The sequence below is a fragment of the Phallusia mammillata genome, chromosome 4 (genome assembly GCF_965637545.1).
Source record: "Phallusia mammillata chromosome 4, kaPhaMamm4.hap1.1, whole genome shotgun sequence".
Classification (NCBI taxonomy): Eukaryota; Metazoa; Chordata; class Ascidiacea; order Phlebobranchia; family Ascidiidae; genus Phallusia; species Phallusia mammillata.
In genome coordinates this window covers 27,954,747-27,982,023 of record NC_137255.1, presented here as the reverse complement: position 1 = coordinate 27,982,023, position 27,277 = coordinate 27,954,747, and the positions used below count along the sequence as shown (strand labels likewise).

Sequence of the window (27,277 nt, the reverse complement as noted above, 5' to 3'; positions counted from 1 at the left end):
AAGTAGTATAATGTAAATTAGAAAGTAGGAATATATATTTCGCCTAATAATGGCATCATCAGTTCCTGAAAAACGCAATAGATCAACACCAAAATATCAAGAATGTAAAACAAACACAATGTTCTAAGCAACTCAACAACGCGAGTGTCGCCAAACACAAAATCGTTAAAAACCTTGCAAACCCAGCAACGCCGGGAAAACCTAAAGGTAACACCTGTGAAAACCTGACAAGACCTACACCGTGGACAAATGTAAAGAGAAAAAGGGGCCCAAGATTCGATAATTTTCGTGATTGTGTTTCATACTTGTGTGTGACTTGTGTGTGTCTGTGGTCAGTAATTGCACGGTCTTTGGGTACGGTTTACGGCAGTTTAATTTTTTAATTTTATCTTCATTTTATCTTTTTTATCGTTTTATCGGCTTTTAGTTGCGAGCGCCTTGGTTTCTTTTTCCCACCCCCCCTTTTTCTCTTTACATTTGTCCACGGTGTAGGTCTTGTCAGGTTTTCACAGGTGTTACCTTTAGGTTTTCCAGGCGTTGCTGGGTTTGCAAGGTTTTTAACGATTTTGTGTTTGGCGACACTCACGTTGTTGAGTTGCTTAGAACATTGTGTTTGTTTTACATTCTTGATATTTTGGTGTTGATCTATCGTTTTTCAGGAACTGATGATGCCATTATTAGGCGAAATATATATTCCTACTTTCTAATTTACTGACTGATTCTGTTGGCAGTTGAGACAGTCCTCTCAAATTTCGAGTCTTTTAACAATTTGCACAGTTATCGTCGGTATGCATGGCGGCTGTTGGAGGTTTAGATATTGCCCATCCACGACAATTTCTGGTATAATGTAAATATATATTTAGGGACATGCTTTATTGTTCAAACAAGACAAATGCTCATCAGTGAATATTAGGCGATGTCAATGATATGAGGCCACATGGGTGTTTGCCAAAATGTCACTATAATTAAGCATGTCACTTTTATGTCTATTTTGACCATTATATGTCACATTGGACTCATAAAAAGATCATGTATACTGTTCCGAAGATTAAATTGTGCTGAAAGTCAAATACATGTACATTTGGGCATTTGCGTTCTCTATGAAATAATCTTTATTTCAGATAAAACATCATTTGATTGCAACACTCCTGACCCTGTTGAAAACGCACAAATTTGGATCGAGAGCTACAAGTTCAATTCATTTCTCAACATCACATGTGTAAATGGGTTTAAGTTTGCAGATACAGCGAAGTATGTAACTGCTCGCTGTGCTCTGAATGGTTTATGGACCCCAAGTTATGCTTCAGTCCAATGTGAAGGCAAGTTTCTGGAAAAACAGATTGTGACAAATATCTTAGGACTTTGGAAAACAGACCTTTCGAAAAATATCTTTATTACTATGTAAAGAGTACTAAAGAAATTATTTTTAATTAAGTGTGAAGTGCTATAGAAACACTTTTTTCTCAATTTTTTGTGTGCTTGGAGTAAAAATTGTTGACAACAACACTGTAAAAAACACAACAATGTAAAAAATAATTTTATTTTATTTAGTCTGTTAAACTGCTGGGATTGATATTAATTACACATGGTTTGGTACATATCAATTTCAAAAAATCTATTGGGTGATTTGGATGTTATTGGTATCCCAACTGTTCTGTTTCCCTAGTGGATGTTGTTTTGACATAATTGTGTAAAAAAAATTAAAACATTCTTATTTTGCAGCTATTACATGTCCAGAACCAATGAAAATTCCACACTCAAGTTACAAGGGTTTGGATTACAGTTATAATTCAATTCTTCAAGTAAACTGTGACCAGCCTTACAGAATTTCAATCTCTTATGATGGGGTACATTTTTTCAACACATAATCTTAAAAATTAATTTGTCATTGTAGTAGGGGATTTTTTTAGCAACAATGCCTGAAATAGTGATCTGAAGTAATTTCTTGTTGTTTTGTTTATGATGTAATAATAGTTTAACAATGGTATAACTATTCCATTGTCAGGTTTTAAGGAAAACCCATGATAAATGTACAACTATACAATGCAATGCTGATGAAAGTTGGAAACCCGATCCTGTCGACATTCACTGCATCGGTATACATTTCTTAATAAACCTATGCATTTTAATTAATATATTAATAATGCTTTTTTTAAATACAAAATAATATAATTGTTAAACGTTTAGTCTTGTCACAAATTAGTCCCTAAAGCGACACAGCTTTTTGCTTCATTGCATGAATTATCTCTGTTTCGTTTAAAAAAAAACTTTATTCACAAGACAACATGCTTTGATATACAAACTGTTGCTACCAAATATATTGGCAGAACATCGTTTAGTTATTTACTATGCTTGTTTTAATGCCAGACCTATTAAAGGCACGGTACCGTATCAAGACAGAAAAAAGTGGATCAATCTTGCTGCCCAATGCGCCCAAGAGTGTGGGAAACTATAATAATAAACCGTATCAAGCCAGTCTTCCAAGCATTCCTATAAGACAAGGCATAGACTAGAAAATCTAGCCTGCAGTGGGACTTGAACCCATGACAGGAGTCTTTCTGGCCTCATGCTCTACCAACTGCGCTACCCAGGCTCAGTGGTGAACCCACAAAAAATTGAATCACAATCAGCTTTCCCTCCCTTGTATGCTGCACATGACAGCTTCACAGTAGCTGTGAAAGCCAGAATGGTTAATTTTTTAACATACAGATGTATGCCTTGGTCGCTGGTCTACATGAACACTTCAGGGCTGATCCCAGTATGTGTGCATGTTCACCTTAGCCTTTTTTAATGTATAGCAATCGAGTATATTAAAAAAAATTAACTCTTCTGGTTCTATCATGATGTAAAATCTGGGTCAACTTTCAAATTGTTTTGCGTATATTTGTTGAATATTTTAAATTGAGATAATTTTAGATGATGGTTGTGGCTTGCTTGAAACTCCTGCAACTATGATCAACACAAGTTCACTCCAAAACATTGGGTTTGGTTCTGAAGTAACCTTTCAATGTCTAGATGGAAAATACATTGCTGAAGGAGTTATACAAGCCAGTGTATATTGTACAGATTCTGGCTTGTGGACACCAGATGTCAATTCCTTGCAGTGTCATGGTATATGGTTTTTTATTAAGCAGCTGAATATTCTTTTACAACCATAACCAAGCTTTAAAACAGTGTAGCTTTAGTTGTTGTTGTTTTTTGAAAATGTAATTGCATTCAGTGCTTGGCGCCTGGTATGCATTGGCCCACAGGGTACTGTTACGGACTTGTGAATGATTTCAACCCTGAATAATGCAGCAAATTAACATTTAAGCTCCTCTATTGGTGCTAATATGTCTTTCCAAATAGTACCTGATTTCTTAAACTTGCATCCATCTCCACATTTTTGTATCAATATTTTTGAAACATTGTATGATGTGATTATATTTGTCATTTTGTTGGTTTTAAAAAACAAACTTTTAGCATACTTTTGACCCAATTGTTTTCTGTTTTTAACCTCTTGTGTGTTTTTACAAAGACTCATAACACCTTTATGGTTAAACTGTATGTTCTAGCGAAGAAGCCTTGATATAATCTTTAATTTTGTAGATGTTACATGTGGTTTTCCCAGTCTTCCTGCCCATGGAACTTTAATTGGCTCTGATCTTACTTCTGGTGGTTCAGTTGTCTTCCGATGTATTGAAGGTCATAGAATGATTGTTGGTGACAAATTTATTACTGAGGTTGAACTTCAATGTAACAAACTAGGATCATGGGACTCGATTGACCTGCTGTCAGACTGCCAAAGTATGTCTTCAAGTTTAATGTTGTTTCAGTAAAAAGATTAAGCCAAGTGTCATTATTTTGTTAGCTAATGTTACTTAGGTCATATGTTTTCAAATTTGGGTTACTTTTGATTGGAGTTTATTTCATTTGGTGAAAGAAGACACAGCGCAATTGCACTAAACAATCAACAAGCTAAAGATAGCTGGGCAAAGTTAGAATATTATAGTGGCACAATTGGTTGATCATGACTAAATGCATTGCAAGCTATACTGTGTTATAAAGTGTTGTATAAAAATGCTAACCAGAGAGTAAGTTTGGCACACCTTCAACTTCTTTTAAGCTGATTGGTTTGACTAATACATGTAAACTACTAACATGTAAAATATTGTATTGATTTTTGTAGGTATCGTTTGTAGCGACCCTGGGAATGTATTGAGTTCTATCAGAGAGCCACAAAAGTTTTCAAATTCATTTCCAGTTGCCTCAAAAGTTACTTACACGTGCAGAGAAGGTAGGTTATTATTTGCAAAGAATATAAATCATTAAACTTTAAAATATGTTTAAAATCTTCATTCTGTGTCCAGTTATTTCATTGCTGAAAAGCAATGGGTAGTGTTTTTACTTTAGCGGCTTTCTTTTACTTCAAGTTTTTGTCAAATATTTTTTTTTGCATTAGGTTCTTGGGTCAACAAGGCACAAATCACCCAAATTATTGAATGCAATGCTAAAGGAAATTGGATTCCTGGAAAAGCAGCAGATCTTTCTCCATGTAAAGGTATTTTTGTCAGAATTTTTTAAATAGTGGTGTTTTTTTGACGCATGTTTGTTGCCACAAAGACCAAAATTACAGGAAAAGTGTTTAGTCAAATTCTAATCATTCACACATTATATTTAAGACAATAGCAACTTTGCTTTTATAATAGTTACTTTTAAGAATGTATGTCCGTTTTTGAAAAGCAGCACAAAATCCCTAAAACATGGTATATTTTTATAATTCTGTTTAGCTGCATCGTATTCAATCATGATTCACTATTTGTGCAATCCATTTTTTTGTGCTCCATGTTGTTTTAACTCTGTGCAGCTATTTTCGGTTTGGTGATTGCTTTGGTGCAATTTTTTTCTGTATGTGTTCTTTCTCATTTCCTAAAACAGGTTGCTTAATGTAAAACTAAACTTTGGGTTAAATTCTTACTATTTTATCCAGTAAAGTGAGGCAGAACAACACTTTTTTTAAAAACAAGCCACATTTGAATTATTTATTGAGTATTTTTCTTCCAGATATAACATGTTGGTTTCCACCTCATGTTCCTTACTCAATCAAGCCAACTGACTGGCATTCAAAGACAACATACAGAGTTGGTGAATCTGTTATCTATCAATGCCAGGAAGGCAAGAGGTTCAATGTCAAACCTAATTCAGGAAAACATTTTGCTGTTAAATGTTTGGAAGATGGAACATGGACTTTGTTACCTAGCAGCCTTCAGTGTGAATGTAAGTGCTGCCTGAACTATGTATATGTTTCAATTAGGAACTTAATGCCACTCTGCGTTGTTTTTGGGATTATTGGTAATGCAGTTAGTAATAAAGCATGCTTAAAAGTCTGCCAATGTTGGTTCTGATCTAACTGGAGACTAATAACTATTCAACGGTTTTGAAATGATGCTTTTTAAATAAAGTTACTTTTATAGTGCTTATGCCAGGGATAATTATGCACATTCTAAACTATAAACGGCCTCTCTTTTCAAGGCTAATGAATTATTATATAAGCAGTACTAACGCCAAATAAATCATCTTGCCCTTACCGATGTGACAAATGACAAAGGTTGATAGAAATAAACAAATAAAACAACATTTCAAAACAGATATCAGTTGTGGTATTCCCCCTTCCATTCCTCATGCATCATTTCACATTCCTGGCAATCTCCTGGTGAATTCTAATGCAAGTTACACATGCGACGAACGATTTTCCATCACAACAGTTGAAGGAGATGTCCAGTTTGGTTTCAACACACAATGTCAGATGAGCGGAGTGTGGAACCCTGATCCTCATAGCTTTGTGTGTGAAGGTAAAATGAAATTGGTTTACAAAGTTTTTTTGACAACCAGCAGGTCCAGGTATTAGTTTAGGGTTCTTATAAAAAGTTAGTTTTTGATACATTGTCATTGTTTTGTACTTCATTTTGTACTTTGACAAGATTTACAAAAAGCATTGTTATAAGTGACACAGAATCAGGAAAACAGCTGCTCTTGCTCTTAAACTGTTTATAATTGCAAATTTCATTTTGTAGAACCAAAATATTTCATGTTATTGTTTAGGTTTTGTTTAAGAAAATTTTTTTTTTTATTGTTTAAGAAATTGGAAAACTAAATATGTGTATATGTTGTTGGCATTTAAATTATTTTGTAGTAGGTCAAATACTTTCAGTATTTAATATATACAGTATATTGTTTTGTACAAGTTTTCTCTTCTTCACCTGAAAGCACAAATACAGAATAGTAAAAAAAAACAGTACACTAGTGACACAAGGTCTGCTAAACCTTGTTGTTGAAACTGCATAATATGAGAGTTTATGTACCAATTTTTTTCACCCAGTTTCTAGTATCCTGTGTTGGACTATTATCCAATCTAGCACATCTAGGTTTAGGTGGCTTTACCACTATCTAAGTAACAGTAGTCTGGTTGCTGTGATGTTTGTAGCATAACTGTTTCCAACTCTGACCTTTTTATAGTTGCTCAGTGCAGTGATCCTCCATCTACAATCACCAATGGCATAATACAGGGAACAGATTTCTCTGCGGGCAGTGTTATTAAATTTTCTTGCAATGTTGGCTTCTTACTGTCTGGAACTCCTAAAATCAAGGGAACTCATTCTGTTGAAGTTGAATGTTTGAGAAATGGAAATTGGAACAAGAACTTTTATGCTTATCAATGTGACAGTTAGTTTTTTGTTTATTTATTTTTTGAAATTGCCTTTAGCTGAAGCGGCACTTAACCTCTTCTCATGGTTAATTATATTTGTTTTGTGTTATTGTAGTTTTTATGGTGTGTTTGAAATTGACTTGTTAGAAAAAGTTGTGTCAAAGTAAGCCGTTAAGTCATCACAACACAACAAAACTTGCATGAAAAAACGTAACATAACAGAGGACATACATTTTAAATATGATAATTCGTTTATTACTCTATTGGGAAAAATACCACCCTTTTTCTTCAACAACTTTACAGAAATACTTTAGTTTTTTGTATTTCTGTTCACAGTAGTAAAAATACTGCGGTGAATTTTGTGGCAAGATTAGTGAATTTTACTTCTAAACCCCTTTTTTCATTGTGCTGAAAAAAGCACACACAAATTTTCGAAGATGTGGTTTTCTGATTTGAAGCCCTTAATTTTTTTGCCATATTCTTTAGGAATATCATGTGGAAAGCCACCATCTGTCAACCACACCTCACTTGTACACAATGGTGTGATGTTTCAATCCATCGCAAGATACAAGTGTGTTGATTTCCATTTCTTTGATCAGAATACTGTACCGAGGAAAGTTGAAATGGAAAGTATATGTGAAGCTGATGCAAAATGGCAACCATCCATGAAAGGACGTACTTGTAAACGTGAGATTATTCTATTCACTTTTTTGTAAATGCTTGATTGATCTCTTTGAGATTTAGAATCTCCATACACAGTGGACTAGGAAACTAATTAAATTCACCAATTATTCAAGTCAGAAAGTTAAATACAAATGGTAGATTTGTCATAGCGTATTCAGGTGTTGCCCAACCCCGAGGATTCAAATGAAATGAACACACAAACAACTATCATTTCACTATCTTGCTTTATGCTTAGTTATATTTTTTTCTGTTTACATGTTGGTTTTTATCTTCTATAATAACATATGTGAATTTATTTGAAGCATTTGACTGTGGACGACCACCAGTAGTTGAACACACTGCACTAGCATGGGAGTCGTTAACACTTGAATTTACAGCAACATATGAATGCGACACAGGTTTGTGACAAGTCAAGCAGTATCTGACTCTGAAACAGTATTATTGTGTTGTTTGTTTTCTTGTCTGTGATCATCAAGTGTTACAGAATTATTCTGGGCCCAAACGCTGCAATGACGGCTCACCACCAAAGCCAAAGATACCGCGCACTGGTTTAATTTTGGGCGGCGCAACTTTATTAAAAACTATAAAATCAACAGCGATAAAAGCTATCGTTAAAATGCAACAACACGTGGCGACCTTTAACTATTCAACACCTTGCGTTACACGCGCCACCCAGAGAAAAAGCCCGTTTTACATAGCAGAAGTTGCTTTTGTAAGTGCCTGATTAGCAAAGCAGCGCATTCCAGGCCAATCAGCGCAACTCGTGTAGCCCTACAGGCAAACGAAGGGAATGCTAAAAACGTGCCACAAACCAAATAACACAATACAAAATAAATGCGCGTGACGGTGCCAAATCAGGGAAACAAAGTGTACAAAGCAACATAATCGTGCATGACCAAAATATTTGGTCACACAAGTAATCCATCTGTGCTTTTAATCCTGTTGCATCAGATCTTTATATTTTTGTCAAACATTGTGAAGTTTTATTGCATATAGTTTGTTGTTAATCTTGATGTTATCTTTAAAAGTTTAACACACAGATTGTATTTGTAAGTTAACAAAACCGAAGCAGGATAAGAAATCGTGACCTTGCTGGTAGAAAAGCAATGGGGACACAATGCGAGATTATAACCCCACAGAAAAAGCTAGACTTCAGTATTTTACATGTTTGTCCTCAGGTTATGTGATCGACCACGGTGAGGACGGATTGCCATCTGCTTCCAAACCTCTTTCTGCTTCCCTCTCAATCAAATGTCAACAAACTCTTTCATGGGAACCAAAACCTGAGGATGTCAAATGTGTTTGTATGTTGACTATGTTATTATTTTAGCTCATGTTTATGGTAGGTATATTTTTAGGATGTATCAAAGGATTTAAATAAAAACATGACTGCATTTCAATAACATCACAACCAAAATGTATTCTTTTTAAAATTTAAAGTTTAAGTTACACTTTTCATTTAGTGTAGCCCAGTGGTCGCCAACCTGCGGCTCTTTGATCCCTCTGATGCGGCTCAGTTTTTGAAATTACAATGTTTTGATTACACATTCTGTGATGATTATGCCATACACAAAAGTCATAAAGAAAAAAATGTAGTGCAATAACATGAGCGAACCTGCTTCTAGTAGCTACAATTAACCGCGTCTATACCATGAAACGTAAATTTTGAAAGAGGCAAACTGACGGCGCACGGGTTGATACACAAAGTGAGATTATTGTTTCGGTTTGCTGTGTACGTCCGCGCGCAATAATAAGTGTTTGTTACTATTTGGCTTACAATACTCGTTAAACAAAAAATCAGCGTCTGAAGAAAACAAAACATTCTGTGCTACATGGGGAGTTTCAAAGAAAACATTCTTATGCTACGTGAGAGTTTCATTTGCTTTTACTGCTGACAGGACCGTTTTAAGTACATGTGCAAGAAACTAACCAACAACAAAAAGTAGAAAGGCTTGAAATTAAAAAGTGGCATTTCATTTCAAATTGCATAACGGCTTTGTTGCTCCCAGCGTTTTTTTCTACTTTGTGAAATTGATCCGAATGGCTCTTAGAGTGGTAAAGGTTGGCGGCCTGTGTTTTACCACCTTTTTGCTAAATTGGAATAAGTCAGCACGCAACTCAGTACTTCACAATTTATTTTATTTCATCAGTAATCCAGTGCATCCCGCCTCCCAAACCACCGAGAGCTTTCTACACTGGAGGGCAACAGGGAGAAGACGGATCCACGCAATTTCGCTATCGTGACGTCATCACTGTGACATGTGCTCATGGTTACCTGATGTCATCAACTAAGTTACTCAGTGTTATGGCAACTTGCCAGGCTGACGGAACTTGGAGCAGCAATCCAGCTGATGTTAATTGTGTCGGTTTGTACAAATGGATTTCAGTTAATTTTATTTCTCTTCGTGAAACCCATTGGTACTTTAATTACAACGCTTGAGCGCTACGAAGCCAAGTAAGGGTTCAATTGATAAAAAAGGGAAATATATAAGCTTATGCTGGTAAACCGGCCTTGATCAACTCGCAAACGATATTTGGCATTAACACATTTGCAAGTTTTGCTACTCAATTAACTGTGGGATGCCTTCGTCACTATTAACAACAGCGCGAACTACCAATAAAAGACACACACCTTAAAGTAGTGAAAATTACTTCGGACATTCCACTAGGTTGTGTCAAATGTGCCATTGGCCAACCTTTTTTTCGCAGTGCACAAAGTTCACCATTTTGAGCAAGGGGCCACGGGTTTTGTGGGGGTTCAGAAGTGGCACTTACTTTTAACATGGTCACAACCACTGCTGTGGTAAATTTACATTAGATTTTATGTGGGTAGACAGTTTACTCTTCTTGTTTTATCTTATTGGGAAATCTTGTTTCGACTTTCTTGACATAGCTTTATGGTGTATGGTTAGGCGATCGTTGCTCTTAATCAGCGGTTTTCAACCTTTTTGCAACGAATTTTTCCCTTAACAATTCAGAACATTTTCCTTTCTCCCCAAAATTGTCACTTTTCAAACCACATGTACAAATAAAAGTAAAGTCCTTCCGTGAAGTTTTGAAGCTGCTTTAAATCATGTTTTGCTTGTCCTACAGCTATAACCTGCCCTAACCCGGGCACGAGACAGTTTGCAACTCTTCTTGGTGAAGATTTTCGTTTCAAATCTCGAATCACCTTCACTTGTGACGAAGGCTACTTTATTGAACCTGGAAAATCTCAATCAACCCACCAATGCTCGTATACTGGAGTGTGGACGCCAACGATTGCACTACAATGCAAAGGTTTGCCAGAACAGTGTTTCTTAAAGTAAAAGCATCAAGCCATTACATTATAAGCTACAAACAGTGCACATTGTTTCAACCTATAAGGTCTCTTCAGTGCCTCTGGTGACGAGCCATTGGCCGCAGGATCTAATGTAGCCAACTCAGAGTAAGGCCTAGCCCAATACTTACCTTATATGGTAACGGAGTCATAAGCACTAAAATACTTCTACTGCCTTTCTGTTTATTGCTACCAGAAATAATTTGAATCAGTAAAACGCCTCGTTTACGTCTAAGTACTGTGATTTATACATAAGAGCGTCGTTACAAATACTTCAAGATTGAATCTAGTAATAAATCGATGTGTATAGTTGTGATCATTCTACATTCGTGACAACAGACACGACATAAAAACTGTTACTTTCAGATGTTGACTGTGGCAACCCCGGTTCAGTGGTGAACGCGTTGCGTCGTGACGTCAGCGGCAACTACAGCGCCGGATCGAGCTTGGAATATTTCTGCTCGCCCGGTTTCTACGTGGCAGCCGAGCAGGATGCAGTCGGTGCTTGGGTGGTTGGGGATGAGAGACGGACAAGTGTGAAGTTAATTTGCTCTCAAAGTGGGAACTGGGAACCGAGAAAGGCAGAACTACATTGCAGTGGTGGGTGATTTTGTCATCGCTGCTTTCCCGCGTTGGTTAATGCAGCACCACATGTTAACACATGGAATAAAATTTTCTGCTCACTTCTTGCAACATCGAATGCTACATCATTCATTGTTTTAAAGTGTCAGAAATATTTTGGGAATGCTAAGTTGTATTTGTTTGTCAATTGATTTTTCGTTCGGATATATTTAGACTTTTTATCATTCCGTTTTTTTTTAAATTAATTAGTCTACGATTATTTTTGCCCAGCTCCTTTTGCAATTGTCAGTTTATGCAATTACCCGGACAACTATTTTATTAAACGGCTACCGTTGAAACTTACGGTCTTTAAGCAATTAAACGGAACACCTGATTAACTGAATTTGTCTGTTCGACAAAAATCATTGCTTCTTCCAGCTTTTGGGCCTGTGTCCAGAACACTAATGGTGTTTTTTGCCAAGTTGGCTTTTATTTTTTTGAATGGATATAATAAAAGACCTACTATTTATATTTTTTGCCAATTTATACGGTTTGCCCTTGCAGCCCGAATTTCTGCCACAACTTTGTACGAGCTTTCGTCGGACGGTGAGGTTTTCAACCCACAAAGTCAAAACGTTGTTCCTCAAGATTCCAGTTTTCTTTCCCCACAATCACGAGGTGGAATACAAGGAAGAATCGCCGCTCAGCAGAGCTTACCAGATCCACCACTACTATCGTATTGTGAAAATGCCGAGGTAAAATCTCTTCCCAAAACTGTTCGTTAAAATTTAATATTCAGTTATACTTGCGCCAGTGGTGAGCTGAATCGTTGTGGTAAGCTTGTCATATTACTTGTTCGAATAGAATCAATAAACAAGCGATTGATGAACATTAAACACACATAGCTCCATGGGACCATAAATAAGACGACTTTATCAAAATCCAGGCTCTGATCGTCCACCATCTTGGCCATTGGATCCTCATCACTGAAGATGAAGTTTCAACATCCCATGTTCCCAAGCTGTTCCTGGAGACTGGAGTCGAGTGTGGAGTCATGAAGATGTTTGATGAGGAGCAGAACACTTATTGGATGCCGGAAGAGGTCGGTTAAAGCTCAAAGTTCTTCGAGATATTTTTTATTGAACATGAACGCTATTGTGCTAGCAAATAGAAAATCTGCAAATCCACATTTAATGAACAAATTTCGCCCCCAAATGTTAAAATTTAGGCCAAATTGTGTATTACTTTAAACTTTTGGATGTAGGGTATGCAACACTGTTGTTGGAACCCCTAATTCTTTGTTTTTGGCCTAGTACGAACCCGCCTTATATCAAAATACACTGGCCCTAGAAATAGGCTTGAACTTTTTTTTAATTTTAAAAGATATTGGCAATATCTTATGACTTTTACAGTTCACTGTCTGGGTCACTTTCTCTAATCTGAAGAATTTGTTTTACACTTACATTGCTTTTTCTACCATTTCTATGGTTTCTATTTTGTCACAGGCGCCGTATTCACCTGCTTATTATGAAACATGGAAAGGTTGGACTGTCACCATTTCACTGAAAACAACTCATATAGTGGGAAGTTTCAGACTTCATACTTCAAGGAATCTGGAAAATGATGTTAAGGTAAAACCTTTAAAAGCCATTTTAATGCTGCTTTTATATGCTTCGCCACATTGTGGTCTATGCATATTTTCTTGTCCAAGTTTAAATACCGGTGTAACATAACAGCATAAAAACCGTAACAAAAAAAACAGGATATTTATGAGGACATACAGGGCAAAAAAGAGATCATTGACAAACAATTCCGACTAATAGCACAGTGAAACTTAATTATCAAATAAAAAACTTTCACATACAATAGCTTGGTAAATTTAATGTGCGATTAGATAGCATTATCTGTCGGATAAAAACAATGTAAGACCAAATGTTTGCAGACATTTTACATCCACGGCTCCATGAACGGAATTTCCTGGAGAATTCTGGGGCCTTTTCATTGTATTGACTTCACAACCAGAATTGAGTTTTTCTTCGATTTTGAACCTTTTGTTGCCAGGTTAGTCCTTTCACCAGCTTTTCTTTCTCCTCTACGCAATGTTGTTGTTGTTCTGTCTTTGCTACGAATGATTTGCAAATAAATGTTTATTAGTGGAATGAGATTAGATCGGTGGTTTGCTTTATGTAGTTGGGCCTTTTTGTGATGAATTCCAAAGGTCTTAAGAACCACATAACAAGTATTTCTTTTTAGAAACTAGGAAATCTTTTTTTTTACATTTTGAACCTCTTGGAACCGTTGTATGGACTCCTCATTCGACTTTACTAGTCTGACATGGGTTCGAATCCCGAATTCCGCCAAAGGCTGAATTTGCTTAACGGTTTTACACACAATTTCGATGAGACTTATTATACTAAGTTGGTGTCTTTCCATATATTTTCAGGTACATCAAACTGAACATCACTTCGACAGCGATGATGCGACCTCCAGTGGTGAGCAGGTTCGGTATTTTTGCTGCAACGTTCGATTGTGTGAAGCCAGTCACTCATACCTCCGATCAATTTGCCGTCCCCGTATTTCTGACCAGTCTGCTCGTGTGTTTCACTCTGATGTTGATCCACGGAGCGAGGATTGACCAGAGGACGAGATGGAAGGTGAGAGTTAATGTGTTGTGATGAATGTGACTAGGAACAGGGTGTTTTGTGGGAATCATGGATGCAAAAAGCGACATTTTTTATTCGGAAACATTATTGCAGTTACTTAAGTCATCTTAGTTGTTTGAAAGGCCAAAACAGTCACAACCGGAACAGTTACACTTGCGGTCATGTAAAATTAATGATAATTAGATACAAAGCAAGACGTGAACGAGGCTTAATAAAAGCGTGTGGCTTTTTACGTTTATCGTTATTATACTTCTCATTGGATTAATGAACAGACCCATGCCGTGTAAAGTATCTCATTGTAAGCGTTAATTAATAGAGTTTCTCCTAACAAAGTGAAACGCAACTGTTTCAAACGTGCACAAGAATAAAGAGACAAAAAGATACATTTTAGTAATGCACCGTACTTTCAAGAATTGTCAGTCGAACATATATGACGTTACAGTAAATACTAGATGGGAATTTAACAACTTCGCCAAACAACCAGGAATTGAACCACCAACCCTTGCATTACCACCTATAATGGATTTCTTATGTAATATTTCAGCGTTACATCATCACAGTTCCGTTCGCCCCCGAATCGCCCATTCCTTCCTCACACGTCTATGAACTTTCCATAGTGACAGCTTGGAGAGACGACCGCACTGATCTGCTCATCAAGATATACGGAAGTAAAGGATCAACTTCAATTGTCTGGTTGAGGCACGATTTTGAAGGGTTACTCAGGTTCGTAAATATGACATATAAAATCACGGCAATGTCCAAGTTAAGTACGATTTTATTTTGCATTTTTCATTTAGTATTATCGACATGATTTGTCAAGCGAGCATTTGTTATTGATCAAGTGCAATTCCTTGTTTTGTCTCTTGAATGATGGGTGCTAATGCTAGCACGTTGCTCTTTATAAAACTTACATTTTGGGCGGAAGTGATAACAGTGTCGTCATAATAATTTGAAATTAAACGAAAACACTAGTACTTTGTTAACTGTCAGATTGCAAAACCTAAACTTCTGATAATAACAATTAAAAAAGTTTGATCTGGTATTGGTATAAATATCTTTGGAAAAGTGGACGAACAATTGCCAATGTTACAAGTTACTGTTATGTCGTCAACTACAAATACGAATATGCATTAAAACAGTAATTAATACATGCCAGGTAATGGTAGATCTTTTGACTTTCATCAAGAGAACAGCAACTTTACCTAATGATTTGACAACAACCCTACACTTTTCTTTCAGACCCGGTTTTACTGACACGATCGCTCTTCAGTCACCAAATATCGGGTTGCCAACGAGAATTGACGTGATCAGTGTTTACAAGAAATATATGATTGACATCGAAAGGCCTAAAGCGAGTTTCGCAAACAAGCTGAGATCCATTTCAGGAAATCTCATACCTTTTTCCCCGTTAAAAAGACCACAACTTCCATCTTCGCTGCCAACAAGTCAAGGAATTTTTTTAGGAAACACTGCTGCGTCTTTTGAAAAGCCGAAAGGGAAACACTGGGCCGTGACAGGGATTTTCTTACGTCATGGGAGCACCAATGAGAAGTGGACGGCTGAAGTTGGCAAAAAGCGCGGGAACATGTTGGCTGAATTCGCGCGGCGAGTTTTCGGAAGACACGGAGTTAAATTTGAACACGGAGTTCCAAAGTCGTTTTACTTCACAAATAATCTCAAACCTTTAAAGAAGTCAGCGAAATCGATATTGTGTGACAATGTTCGCGTGGTGTGCAGATTCGTGTATAAGCAACACATCCTCGCTTTCATATTTTCCAACCGATCTTCCTTCGTCATCCGAAACTTCCTCGCAGCTGAAAAACTCATCATCAGTTTCGCCACAATCTCACACTGTCTCCTCACTCTTACATTTGTCCAGGGCTTCACAGACCCAGCTCTGTACTTCGCCTCGAAACAAGCCCCGACCTCGACTCTCTCGACCGCCCTGCAACGCTCCGGATCATATTCCGCTTCCCACACGGCGGCGCTGACGACCTCGTGTGCGTTGTTGATTCTTCTTCAATTCGTGGTGCGAGTTTTGGCGGGAAAGTGGCAGCGCAACGTGGAGGATTGTGGGAGTTATTTCCAGGGTTTGAATCCAATTCGCTCAACAGTGAGAGAAGTTGTCGATGCTGTGAAAAGTTTGCACAGAAGTTTTGTTGATCATTTGCCGGAGCGAGTAAAGACTTCGGTATCAAGAATTGTTGACACAAAAAATCCGTCGAAAAATTATGAGTTAAAAGGCCTAAACGACAAAAAGACAAATGAAGATGATGGCTTGGTGGATTATTTGGAAGACACATTGCACAAAAAGCCCATCACTGCAGAAGAAAAATCAATTGTGGTAGGTATTTTAATTGCTAAAAAGCAAGCACGAAATAACCACTAATCGTTGATTGTGAAACGCCGATCTGACCCTCTGTTTTGTTGTATCACAAGTTTGGTAAAAAAAAATTTCCATCTAGCTTTAAGTGTGTGTGTAACCAACTTTGTAGATCTCGTAAGTCCCAGAGCACATGTAAGATTAGGCTTTAGGCTCGAAAACAAAAGAATGTCTTCTTTTGGAATAAAACCTCTTTGTGGGCCTGGTGTCCCACGAAAATACATATGTTAATGTTCACAAAATCTATTTTGTAATTTCAGGAGCAGGCAGCAAAACTGTGCGATCTTCCGATGCAACATCATCAACCACCAAGCGAAATTTTCGCGGTGCGCCCTGGCAATGTTAATGACAACAACATTACGACTTTTAGGCAAGAAAGAGAGCAGAGGCGAATGTTATCAACACACAGAAAAAGTGGAGAGAAAGTTCTTTCGCCATCCAGCGGTGCTACAAGTGAGGAAAACGAAATTGGTTTCAATGACGATTTCTCGAGGTGTGACAGTGAAGAGAATAGGCAAGTTTGGCAAGAGGAAGAGAAAAGAGTAGAAGAATCGTCGGGTTGTACTGTAGGACGTAGTTTAAACTTACGGAGAAAGCTTAAATACGAAGGTGATTACACATTCAGTGTTAGTCAGTTTGCAGAAGAAACGAGAGGCGGTTTTGCGCGGAGCTCAAGAAATGTCAGTCAGACCACAGACAGCGATATTGAAAGCTGTGATGAGAACATTGTTTCCAGCAGAAGTTACATCAAACCGTTACTTGACGGATCAGGCTTAGGCTCGCGTATTATTACCCACAGAAAAACACCTGAACTAAATAATTGTTCCCAAACCTCAGTAGCTACATCCAGCGAAAACGAACCATATGTGGAGCCAAGCTCTTATAGCGGGACAATTTTTCGCATGTTGATTGCAATGTTTTGCGTAATATACTCGATAACCATCTTTACATACTTGTTGGTTTATCGTTCACTTTGTTCCGGTGGTGCTTGTGTTTCTGTGCTAGTTACGTTTATTATCGACATCGCCTTGCTTCTGTTTCTTCTCGTGCCGGCTGCAGGTTGGATTGTTGTGCTTATCGATCTGATTTGGACGAAGGGGAGATACTTTCACAGCATGCTACGGGACAACGCAATATAATGACACAGTTTTTCTACCGTTTTCATGTATACACAATCTTTGAAACGTTCGTACTAGTGAAGTTTGTATTGTGATGCATGTGTGGTCATTTTGTGCTAGTAAGGAAAGGTAGAGCAAGAATGGTTAAAGACGTTCAAAAAAAGTTTTGTGGTTGGGAAGTTACATAATAGGCTACGAGAAAAATAAATAATTTGGAGAAATGAAAATAATAGGCTATATGTAAACGATTATCTGCCAAACCTGGTTCCAAACGAGCTTTTTGTTTTTCACACTGTAGGTACACAGGCCAGGTATGGGGATTAGGTAGAAATGATCTCGAAGTAGTTCCATTGTGATTAGGCTACGGTTTGCTCAATTGTTCATTTAGCACACCGCGAGTCCCAATCAGAAAATTACGAACCTTAAGGATTCATACTGGTTAATTGCTCGCACGCACTATTCTTACGGAATTATTTCGGCAGCTTTGGGAATTCGGCTAAGAGATCTTTCAAGTGGCGATATTAAATTCCAATCAACCCCTTAAGCCTAATTATGTACCTTTAAAACCAAAACTGCCTCCCTAATTCGGAAACGGCTCACCACTAAGCCAAAGAAAGACCACAAACTGGTTTAAGTAAAAGCGATAAAATACACTGGCGTAAAACAACACGTATTTCCAACTTCAATACGCTGTGCTCAATAATCAGTAAACGCCAGTACAACACAGAACAGAAACCAACAGGTGTAACTCGCACGGCGCCCAGAGGAAGACTGACCTTCATTATTTTACTCGCACGTGCGACGCGGCCACGTACGTGGAAGAAACAATCACGTGACGACCAAAGGCACACCCGGGTAACGATACAACAATCAAGCGTAAATTAGTGGCGGGGAAAGGGCGATCATACAAACGGAGAAAAGACAACTATTACAATATAAAACAAATAGGTGAATGGTGTGTAGTAAAACAAGATATATACAGTGTGTGGTAAAACAAGATATATGCCGTGAAAATATGATTGGCAAAACAAACCAATTAAACACGACAATAATAACAGAGTTAAGTGCCAGGATACCCAATAGGCAACGCTTCAAACAAAACGATTATAAGTGCACGTAGGTGTGTGAAAATAAAGGAGTTAACCAGCTCATTATTACAAACGGTGAAAGTGCTAAAAATTCGCCACATTCCCCCCAACTCAAAACTGTCCTACTCCCGTTGGATAACCGTCTAAACCAGGGGCGGGCAACTTCTCCAGTCGGCGGGCCTGATATGGGAAAATGAAGTACTTGGCGGGCCGGATTCGTGAATCGATACATTAATCGCGCATTTATCCAGTGATTTAAAACGGATTTTTGACCACCTAAACTAAATACAATCAAGAACGTCGCAATTACAATACAGTCCAAACAATCTAACTGATATAACATAAAATTATTCACCACAGCAAATTTAATGCATACACCACAGACTTAGATACCGCTGAAACACTAACTAGGCTACACGTGTGGAAACAAAGGAAACCGTGAAAGCAGGCCACACACAAGTTGGCAGTTATGTCGTAACAATGGATGTATGGTGCAATGGTAACAACGGCGGGAAAGTTTTTTTGTTATTGGGGAGCGTTACTGTTTGTTACAACTATAATTTGACGTAGTAAGCAAGTAGTGGGGGATTTGGCAGACCGTGGACGCGGGCCACGTTATCATGTAAGACCAGAAACTGTCTGCGGGCCGCTCAAAATCCCGTCGCGGGCCGGATCCGGGCTGCGGGCCGTATGTTGCCCGCCCCTGGTCTAAACCATGGTTTCGGGTGAATATCGCGCTGGTTGACGACGTACCCGAGTCGACCTTCTACACCCATCCGAATTGCCCTGAGGATTCGACTCGATTGTGTCTTCCTGTAAAACTACTTTAGGGTTGTAGACATACACGACTGCAGGCACTTCCGGCTGCGGTTGCAGATGTTCTGACGGTTCTTCCGTGGGGCAGGGGAATGTACTCGTCGTTGGTTTTAACCTGTTAAAATGTACAGTTTGCCTCTTGCCTGTCGCGTCTTCGATCACGTAGTTCACAGGACCGCGAATATCGGTGATCCTGTAGGGTCCCTGGTATGGATACTGAAGTTTCTTACTTTGTCCAATCGGGACGACCGGGTTTGTTAACAAAACAAATTCGCCTACCGAGTAGGGTCTTCCTTGTTGTCGTTGATTGTACCAGTCTTCCATCCGCTTCCGTTGCGTCGCCAGACTCTCCCTCACTACCTCTTCTGCAACCTGTAGACCATCACGAAGCTGATCAATCTCCACTCCGTACGAATGTGCGGTGTCACGCGCCATAGACCCCATCAAGTCTGCCGGCAATCGCAATGGTCGTCCGGTTAAGAGAGTATGCGGAGCTTCTCCCGTTGCATCGTGGGCACTCGCGTTGTAGGCGGCCACCACTCCTGGTAATGCTTCGTCCCAGCGCCGGTTATCCTGCTGTATATAATTTCGGATCATAGTGATAATGGTCTTATTGTTACGTTCGACTCCACCGTTCCCAGGCGCGTGGTATGATGTCGTGCGACTTTTCTTACATTTCATTAGGCGTAATAATTCTGCGAACAAATGGCTTTCGAAATTCGAGCCGCGGTCGGAATGAACAGTCTCCGGTACCCCATGTACAGTGAACCAATTTCGATATAACAAATTGGCGGTCTCATTAGCAGTTTGATTTCGCATCGGCCAGGCTCTTACGTATTTTGTGAAAATGTCACACGCCACTAAAATAAACTGGTAACCCGACCGGCAGAGGCCCTACAACGTCCACTTCGATCCTTTGCATTGGCCTGTCCTCCTTTGAGGGCATGAGCGGAGCTTGAAAATGATGCGTGGGTCTTTTATTGTATTGACAGGTGACGCAGTTGCGGCAAAATGTTTCGACAGAATCGCGCCATTTATACCAATAAAAGCGTTCCGCTATCTTAGCCAGGGTCTTAGCCATGCCCAAATGCCCTCCCCCGTGTACATTATCATGAAGATTTGACATTGCTTCATCGACTAAGCTCTTTGGCAAAACAATCACAGAATATACAATGATATCATCCAAGTACGCTAGAGCCCCCTGCCACTCGATTCCGTTCAGGACAATACGCATCAGGCGCTAAAAAGTCGCTGCAGAATTTCACAGGCCCATGGGCATTACATTAAATTCAAAACGCCCGACGTGGCTGGTGAAAGCCGTTTTCTCCCGGGAGGAGGCGTCCATTGCAACTTGCCAATACCCGGATTTTAGATCCAAAGTAGAAAAATAGGCGGCGTTGGATATTTGGTCTAAACTGTCTTCTATCCGGGGAATCGGGTAACTATTTTTTTTAGTTAACTCATTCAACTTGCGGTAGTCAACGCAAAAACGGGTCTCACCGGATTTCTTTCGAACCAACACAATCGGGCTGCTCCACGGTGATTTCGAAGGTCGGATTAGGCCTTGCCTGTCCATTTCAGCTAAGATCTCCTCTACCTTTGCTTTGTTGTGATGGGGCATACGACGCGGTGGCTGTCTTACAGGGCCGTTGTCACCCGTGTCGATAACATGACGCACTATATCAGTGCGCCCCAAGACATCTTTGGAAGTCGAAAACGCTTGTTGATTGGCACGCAGCAAATCGAACAATTCACCTCGTTGATCTGCCGTTAATCGGTCACCGATGGTGACTTTGTCTACAATGTCCTGAAACGGATCTTGGTTAGATATTTTCTGGGCCGATACGGAACAAATCTGGGTGTCTGTAACAAAACACTCAGGGTGTTTACATCCAGGGACACCTCCCTCTACCACTATACAAGTACCCGGGATTTTGCAATCGAGGTTACCAAAAGCATACACAGGGGTAACCGTAGCGAATCTTGCCCCACTTGGTATTGTTACACCATAATCCCCCAAATTTGCCACAAACACCTTCACCTCGCGGCTTTGCGCCATCGTTACACTTGTCGCAGTCAATAACCCAAATCTCTCCACGAACCCAGCTATCTGCTCCGTTAGAACCGGAGTGGCCAACTCTTGTGAATTAAGAGATTCTTGACATAAGCTGCCTGTTACACATACCTCTGCGAACGCTGGGATAAGGACGTCATCCGCAACACATACGTCACAGGGTTGGGACAAGGCTGTCGGAGAACTAAAGAGCGGAAGTCTGGCGTTTCCTGCCGTTAGAGTATTTTCCCTGTAGCAGATTCGGCACGCATTGGCCTGCAGAAAATCCAATCCTAGAATAAAATCATGGTTGAGGTTCTGCACGATATAAACGGTCGCATGATTCGTTATGCCACCAACTCTAAGGGGAAGGCTAATACTGCCCTTCACCGCCAATTGCAGCCCATCGGCACCTACCAAGTGCTTGGAAGGGGACCTACTTATCTGTAGGTTTTGTTCTGCGCCGAATGAGTCCCATTTTATCGCACTCATCAGACATACACCCGAGCCGGTGTCTAACAAAGCACACATGGTTGTCTGCCCAACCAAAATCGAAACAAACCGTGCCAGCGCTGGCGGTGATTCGATTCTCTCCTTAGGCATAGTTTCCGGCCCTGGTCTGTTTGCTCTGCCTGGTGCGGTTGGTTGTTGACTTGGGGATTCTTTTACGTCCACTGGGTGTTTGGACGGTCTGCAAAAAGAAGTTGGTAGTGACCTAGCCTCGCGACTTACCCTAATCATTTTGGGGCGCATACCCAGGTGTGGACAGTCGCGTCGAAAATGACCTGGCTGCCCGCAACCGTAGCACTTTCGGTTTTGCTCGTGGTGGCCATAAAAATGTCCTGTCCTTTTAAGGGAATCAACTTCAGCTTGTAGGGTTTTCAAAGTTTCTTCGAATTTAGCACTCCGTTCCGTCGTGCGTCGTTCCATGTCTTCAAGCTTTTTCAAAATCATATCAATTTCCGATGTTTTTGCGTTAACTGTGGCAACCTGAACAAAGCTTGGTACTTGAGCATCGACCACGACCTGGGCGGCGGCTCTGAACGTCCTTGTGTACTTGGTTGCCGCAGGGATATTTTCAGCAAGGCGCCTGTCTTGCAAGCCTTGTAGCAAGGTAATGTACAGCACTTCGTTTTTAAGGGCAGCTTCTGAAGAGTTGCTGTAAGCGTTATCCCCCAGTGTTTGCAGGGCATAAACAAAATCTCGCGCGGACTCGCCAGGTAACTGCACGCGCCTTATCAGCTCGGCGCGTTGGCGTTCCGCGTGTTGGCCGCTAGACTTGTGACGCAGTGCGCGTTCCTTCAAGTCCTTAAACGGAATTGTAAAGAGATTGGAGTCCTTCTCTTGTATTGCCCATTTCAGATCGTTGCCAATGCTTGTTAAAAACAGATGTCGTTTCATTTCTTCTGAAGCATCAACGCTCGTACAATAAGATTCGAGCATATTAAAATATTGACCTAGTTCCTCTCCAGGCCGTAAAGGCGGAGGTTGCATTAAAACGTTAAAAGACATTATAAAATCAACCTAAAATACAATACTTAATATACAATATAAAATACAATATAAAAACACAAAACGGGGAGTCTTCCTAGTAAAACCAGCGGGTAGTGGTGTCAGAGTCCTGGCGTGCTCGCCAAGTTGTTACGGAATTATTTCGGCAGCTTTGGGAATTCGGCTAAGAGATCTTTCAAGTGGCGATATTAAATTCCAATCAACCCCTTAAGCCTAATTCTGTACCTTTAAAACCAAAACTGCCTCCCTAATTCGGAAACGGCCCGAACCCTGCAATAACGGCTCACCACTAAGCCAAAGAAAGACCACAAACTGGTTTCACTAAGTAAAAAGCGATTTTAAGTACTTGTATAAGTAAAAGCGATAAAATCACTGGCGTAAAACAACACGTATTTCCAACTTCAATACGCTGCGACACAGAACAGAAACCAACAGGTGTAACTCGCACGGAGCCCAGAGGAAGACTGACCTTCATTATTTTACTCGCACGTGCGACGCGGCCACGTACGTGGAAGAAACAATCACGTGACGACCAAAGGCACACCCGGGTAACGATACAACAATCAAGCGTAAATTAGTGGCGGGGAAAGGGCGATCATACAAACGGAGAAAAGACAACTATCACAATATAAAACAAATAGGTGAATGGTGTGTAGTAAAACAAGATATATACAGTGTGTGGTAAAACAAGATATATGCCGTGGAAATATGATGTAGTGAAAATATGATTGGCAAAACAAACCAATCAAACACAACAATAATAACAGAGTTAAGTGCCAGGATACCCAATAGGCAACGCTTCAAACAAAACGATTATAAGTGCACGTAGGTGTGTGAAAATAAAGGAGTTAACCAGCTCATTATTACAAACGGTGAAAGTGCTAAAAATTCGCCACATTCCCCCCAACTCAAAACTGTCCTACTCCCGTTGGATAACCGTCTAAACCAGGGGCGGGCAACTTCTCCAGTCGGCGGGCCTGATATGGGAAAATGAAGTACTTGGCGGGCCGGATTCGTGAATCGATACATTAATCGCGCATTTATCCAGTGATTTAAAACGGATTTTTGACCACCTAAACTAAATACAATCAAGAACGTCGCAATTACAATACAGTCCAAACAATCTAACTGATATAACATAAAATTATTCACCACAGCAAATTTAATGCATACACCACAGACTTAGATACCGCTGAAACACTAACTAGGCTACACGTGTGGAAACAAAGGAAACCGTGAAAGCAGGCCACACACAAGTTGGCAGTTATGTCGTAACAATGGATGTATGGTGCAATGGTAACAACGGCGGGAAAGTTTTTTTGTTATTGGGGAGCGTTACTGTTTGTTGAAAGTGCTAAAAATTCGCCACACTATCGCTCGCTTGGCTTGAAATTGCGTCGGCGTTGACCACATTGGTAAAAAAAAACAAAGTTGGCCACATATTTTATGATGTCAATATCAATGTGAAACTTGTTGTTGCATATTCTCCGCAAGTCTTGCAACCCTAGGTAGTTTTCAGTTTAATACACACAGCAGTCATATCTGAGCTGCGACGATTCCTGGCACTTGATTTTATAAAATTCATGTGTGAGAACAAGGATTCGCATAAATATGTGAAACCGCACAGCGTCAACAAACTTAGGGGAGATGCGGGACCATTGGGCCATCATGTGTTTCTCTCAAACTGGCCGCTGTAGCGAGTTCTCAGTCATACGTTAAAGTACTTGTGTTGCAATAGTTTTAAAGCTGTAACAACAAGAAGGTCAGTCACTTACAGAAGAAAGTGTGAGCATAACTAAGTTTTCGCAGCTTGAAAGTAAATATTTTGCTCCGTTACATTTTTGTAATTTCTTTATGAGAGAAAGCTAGTTAAAACACGAAGTTTGCAGGATATTAGTTAGTTAATTGTAGCGTTAGATGAGCATTCGTATTTCTTTAGTTAATCTGTGTAACGTAGTTCAGTAAGATAAGTTCGTAATGGCGGCAATACAGGACCATTGAGCCAGTTGTTCACAGGACCATTGGGCATGGCCCTTTGCGGGTGCTGAGATTAGGGGGTTTCCCTTGAAACTTTCACAGATGATGTTTTCGGTTGTGTGATTTCTATGGATGTATTGGCCTCCCTACTCTCTGTTTCTTCAATGGAATCTAAACAAATCACCAAATTATCGGTTACAATGCAACTGTCAACAATATGACGACAACTACAAGTTCCAACAAGTCTATGTATCTCATACCCGGCTGCTGTGACCTTCTACTGATTTTACTTTGTTGAGCAGGAATAGACTGTACGTCATCATAGTCCAAATCCTGTAACTTCGAAGAAACAAAACAAATTAAGTTTTCAATTACAAACTGTAATGTGCGCGTACAAACATTGTTATTTTCGTTGTTTTCTTGCACAACATTTCTTTATCTTATTTATGCACTTATAATAGTGAAAGTTTCAAAGGTTTGTTCCTTTGAAAGGGCTATAGGTTTAGGGTTTGTTCAAAAATCTATAGCCTACAGCAAGATTCACACCAGACGCGGTTGGCGGATAGCGGCGCGTTTTTGCGTTCGACGGCAAGCGACGGGGTATTCACACCAGACAGCGACTTGCCGTGACGGCGTGATTTTCTCGGTTGAAGCGGCTGACGGCAAAGTTAAATCGGATTTAACTTTTCCGTCAGCCGCGCTAGACTGCTGGATGAAAAACTTGGTATTCGGCGGGTGCTCGACTTGTTTATGATACATTTCTGCTTGATTTAGGTCTTTTTGTTTGGAGGTGGGTTGTTTTATTGTTATTTACCAGAACAATAATAATGAAGTCAATGAAGTACTAATAGTATTGGTACAAATTGTCTTGTTTTAATTGTTTTTGGCTATTTTTAGCAAATTAATTTGAAATGGTCGTTTAATATTTTTGTAAACAGTTTGAAATTAAATACTGAACACAAAGATACTAAAATTTTCTTACCAGTGGGTTAAACAACTTTTTTTGACAGCTTTTAGTTTAGTCTTGGGCTGGTCATTTTTAATTTAACTGGTCATTTTTAATGAAATGATTTTGTAATTATGTAATCACTACTTTGCAAAAAGAAAAGTACAAGAAAGGTGCTGCTGTTGAAATTTTACCAGGAAGGAAACACTATTCATATTATGAACCTATGTGTAGGTAAATTTTGGTATAAGCTCTAAATGTATTGATTTGTTGCAGAGGTGTAGGAACTTTTCCTTATCTACATGTCTATGACTGATTCAGCAACTCCAGTGCACCTGTTCAATAAACTTCATGGCAAGAAAAGAAAATGTTGTATGTGGATTTTCAGGTTGGTATACTTAAATAAAAATGTAGTTTAGGCTGATTAACTGTTCCATATATATTTCCATAGAGTTCAAGATATGAATTTGTGACCTGTTTGTCAGACTATAGAAAGCAATTTCCCAATGAAAACCTCATCCAACATCGCACAGCAAATTGATGAAGATACAAACTTCAGAAAAGTCTGTCACAAGTCAAAGAACACAAGTTTTTCTAGCATTTGACAACATCTAGCATCATTGATTGTGCAATAATGTGCAAGTTTATGTACATACATCTTTTTACATTTAAGCCTTTTTTGTATGTTGTTATATGATTGTTTCCTTTGCGTTTCTGCAATCTTGTGTTTTCTAAAATGTGTTCAATGATGTTATTGCTATTATATTACCAACTTTGAAACATAAACTGTCTGTAAAACAGGAAAGTGTGTTTCAACAGCAATGACAGAAGTAAACTTAATCCAATGCTGCTGTTGTAGATGTTTTTGGAATGATTTTACCGTGGAATGATGATCAACATTATATTTTGTCACAAAATAAACTAAACGGAATTTTGTAGCAACTTTGTTAAGACGTAGAAACACTCAATATGTCGAGCACGTTGACCCAGTTTTCTTGGCAACAAAAGTCGTTGACGCCAACCGCACTGCCGGTGTGAAGGGCCAACGTCGCGTCAAACGTTACGCGCAAAATCCGCCAACAACCGCCGGCGCTGACATCGCTAGCCGTCACCGTCAACCGCGTCTGGTGTGCAGAGCCCTTTAGGTTTTTTCAAAAATCGAGTCAAAATTTTGTCTCTCCGATTCCGGTTTAAACCGGTTTGGAGGTTCGGGAGGAGGCAGAAACCGGTCAAAACCAGTTTATAACTGGAATATTCCGGTGAAAACCCACCCAAAACCGGATTTTTCTTCAATTTTTGACCCCTGAAAATCCAAAAAAACGGAAAGGCTATAGCCGGTTTGGAGGTTCGGGAGGAGGCAGAAACCGGTCAAAACCAGTTTATAACTGGAATATTCCGGTAACAACCCACCCAAAACCGGATTTTTCTTCAATTTTTTGTCGCCCGAAAATCGAAAAAACGGAAAGGCTATA

The 27,277-nt window shown here is 39.4% G+C and overlaps 3 protein-coding genes and 1 long non-coding RNA gene across 6 annotated transcripts in view; 3 read left to right on the top strand and 1 right to left on the bottom strand.

Moving 5' to 3' along the window:
- LOC145223728 (sushi, von Willebrand factor type A, EGF and pentraxin domain-containing protein 1-like) overlaps positions 1–1,686 on the top strand; it is a 35,520-nt gene extending 33,834 nt beyond the window's left edge. Inside the window, exons 45-46 of the mRNA XM_080090119.1 lie at positions 1,122–1,319; positions 1,667–1,686. Coding sequence (XP_079946245.1) covers positions 1,122–1,319; positions 1,667–1,686 — 218 coding nt within the window. The remainder of the gene's footprint in view (positions 1–1,121; positions 1,320–1,666) is intronic.
- A 37-nt stretch (positions 1,687–1,723) lies between these two features.
- On the top strand, positions 1,724–17,508 carry LOC145224411 (uncharacterized). Its single transcript, XM_080090900.1, has 23 exons — positions 1,724–1,847; positions 2,006–2,096; positions 2,917–3,111; positions 3,589–3,786; positions 4,169–4,276; positions 4,442–4,540; positions 5,044–5,256; positions 5,628–5,831; positions 6,496–6,702; positions 7,172–7,372; positions 7,672–7,767; positions 8,548–8,673; positions 9,520–9,735; positions 10,463–10,648; positions 11,055–11,288; positions 11,814–12,004; positions 12,196–12,351; positions 12,755–12,880; positions 13,192–13,310; positions 13,693–13,903; positions 14,457–14,635; positions 15,152–16,256; positions 16,556–17,508. The coding sequence occupies exons 1-23, from the start codon at positions 1,743–1,745 to the stop codon at positions 17,432–17,434; spliced, it is 5,445 nt and encodes a 1,814-aa protein (XP_079947026.1). The 5' UTR covers positions 1,724–1,742; the 3' UTR covers positions 17,435–17,508.
- Positions 17,509–20,775: 3,267 nt separating this feature from the next.
- Positions 20,776–22,899, bottom strand: LOC145223857 (uncharacterized). Of its 3 annotated transcripts, XM_080090258.1 has the most exons (3): positions 21,933–22,899; positions 21,503–21,663; positions 20,776–21,124 (listed from the first exon to the last, which is right to left on the bottom strand). In XM_080090258.1, exons 1-2 carry the CDS (start codon positions 22,880–22,882, stop codon positions 21,576–21,578), a joined length of 1,038 nt encoding a protein of 345 aa, XP_079946384.1. In that variant the 5' UTR covers positions 22,883–22,899; the 3' UTR covers positions 20,776–21,124; positions 21,503–21,575. The 3 variants fall into 3 exon arrangements, with proteins under 3 accessions (XP_079946384.1, XP_079946385.1, XP_079946386.1); XM_080090259.1 differs by lacking the exon at positions 20,776–21,124 and having other exon boundaries at positions 21,600–21,663; positions 22,103–22,899; XM_080090260.1 differs by lacking the exons at positions 20,776–21,124; positions 21,503–21,663 and having other exon boundaries at positions 21,996–22,061; positions 22,126–22,899.
- Positions 22,900–25,359: 2,460 nt separating this feature from the next.
- LOC145223980 (uncharacterized) lies at positions 25,360–26,743 on the top strand. The gene is made up of 3 exons (XR_013859533.1): positions 25,360–25,649; positions 26,082–26,193; positions 26,257–26,743. It is a non-coding gene; the product is annotated as an uncharacterized LOC145223980 (long non-coding RNA).
- The last annotated feature ends 534 nt before the right edge of the window (positions 26,744–27,277 follow it).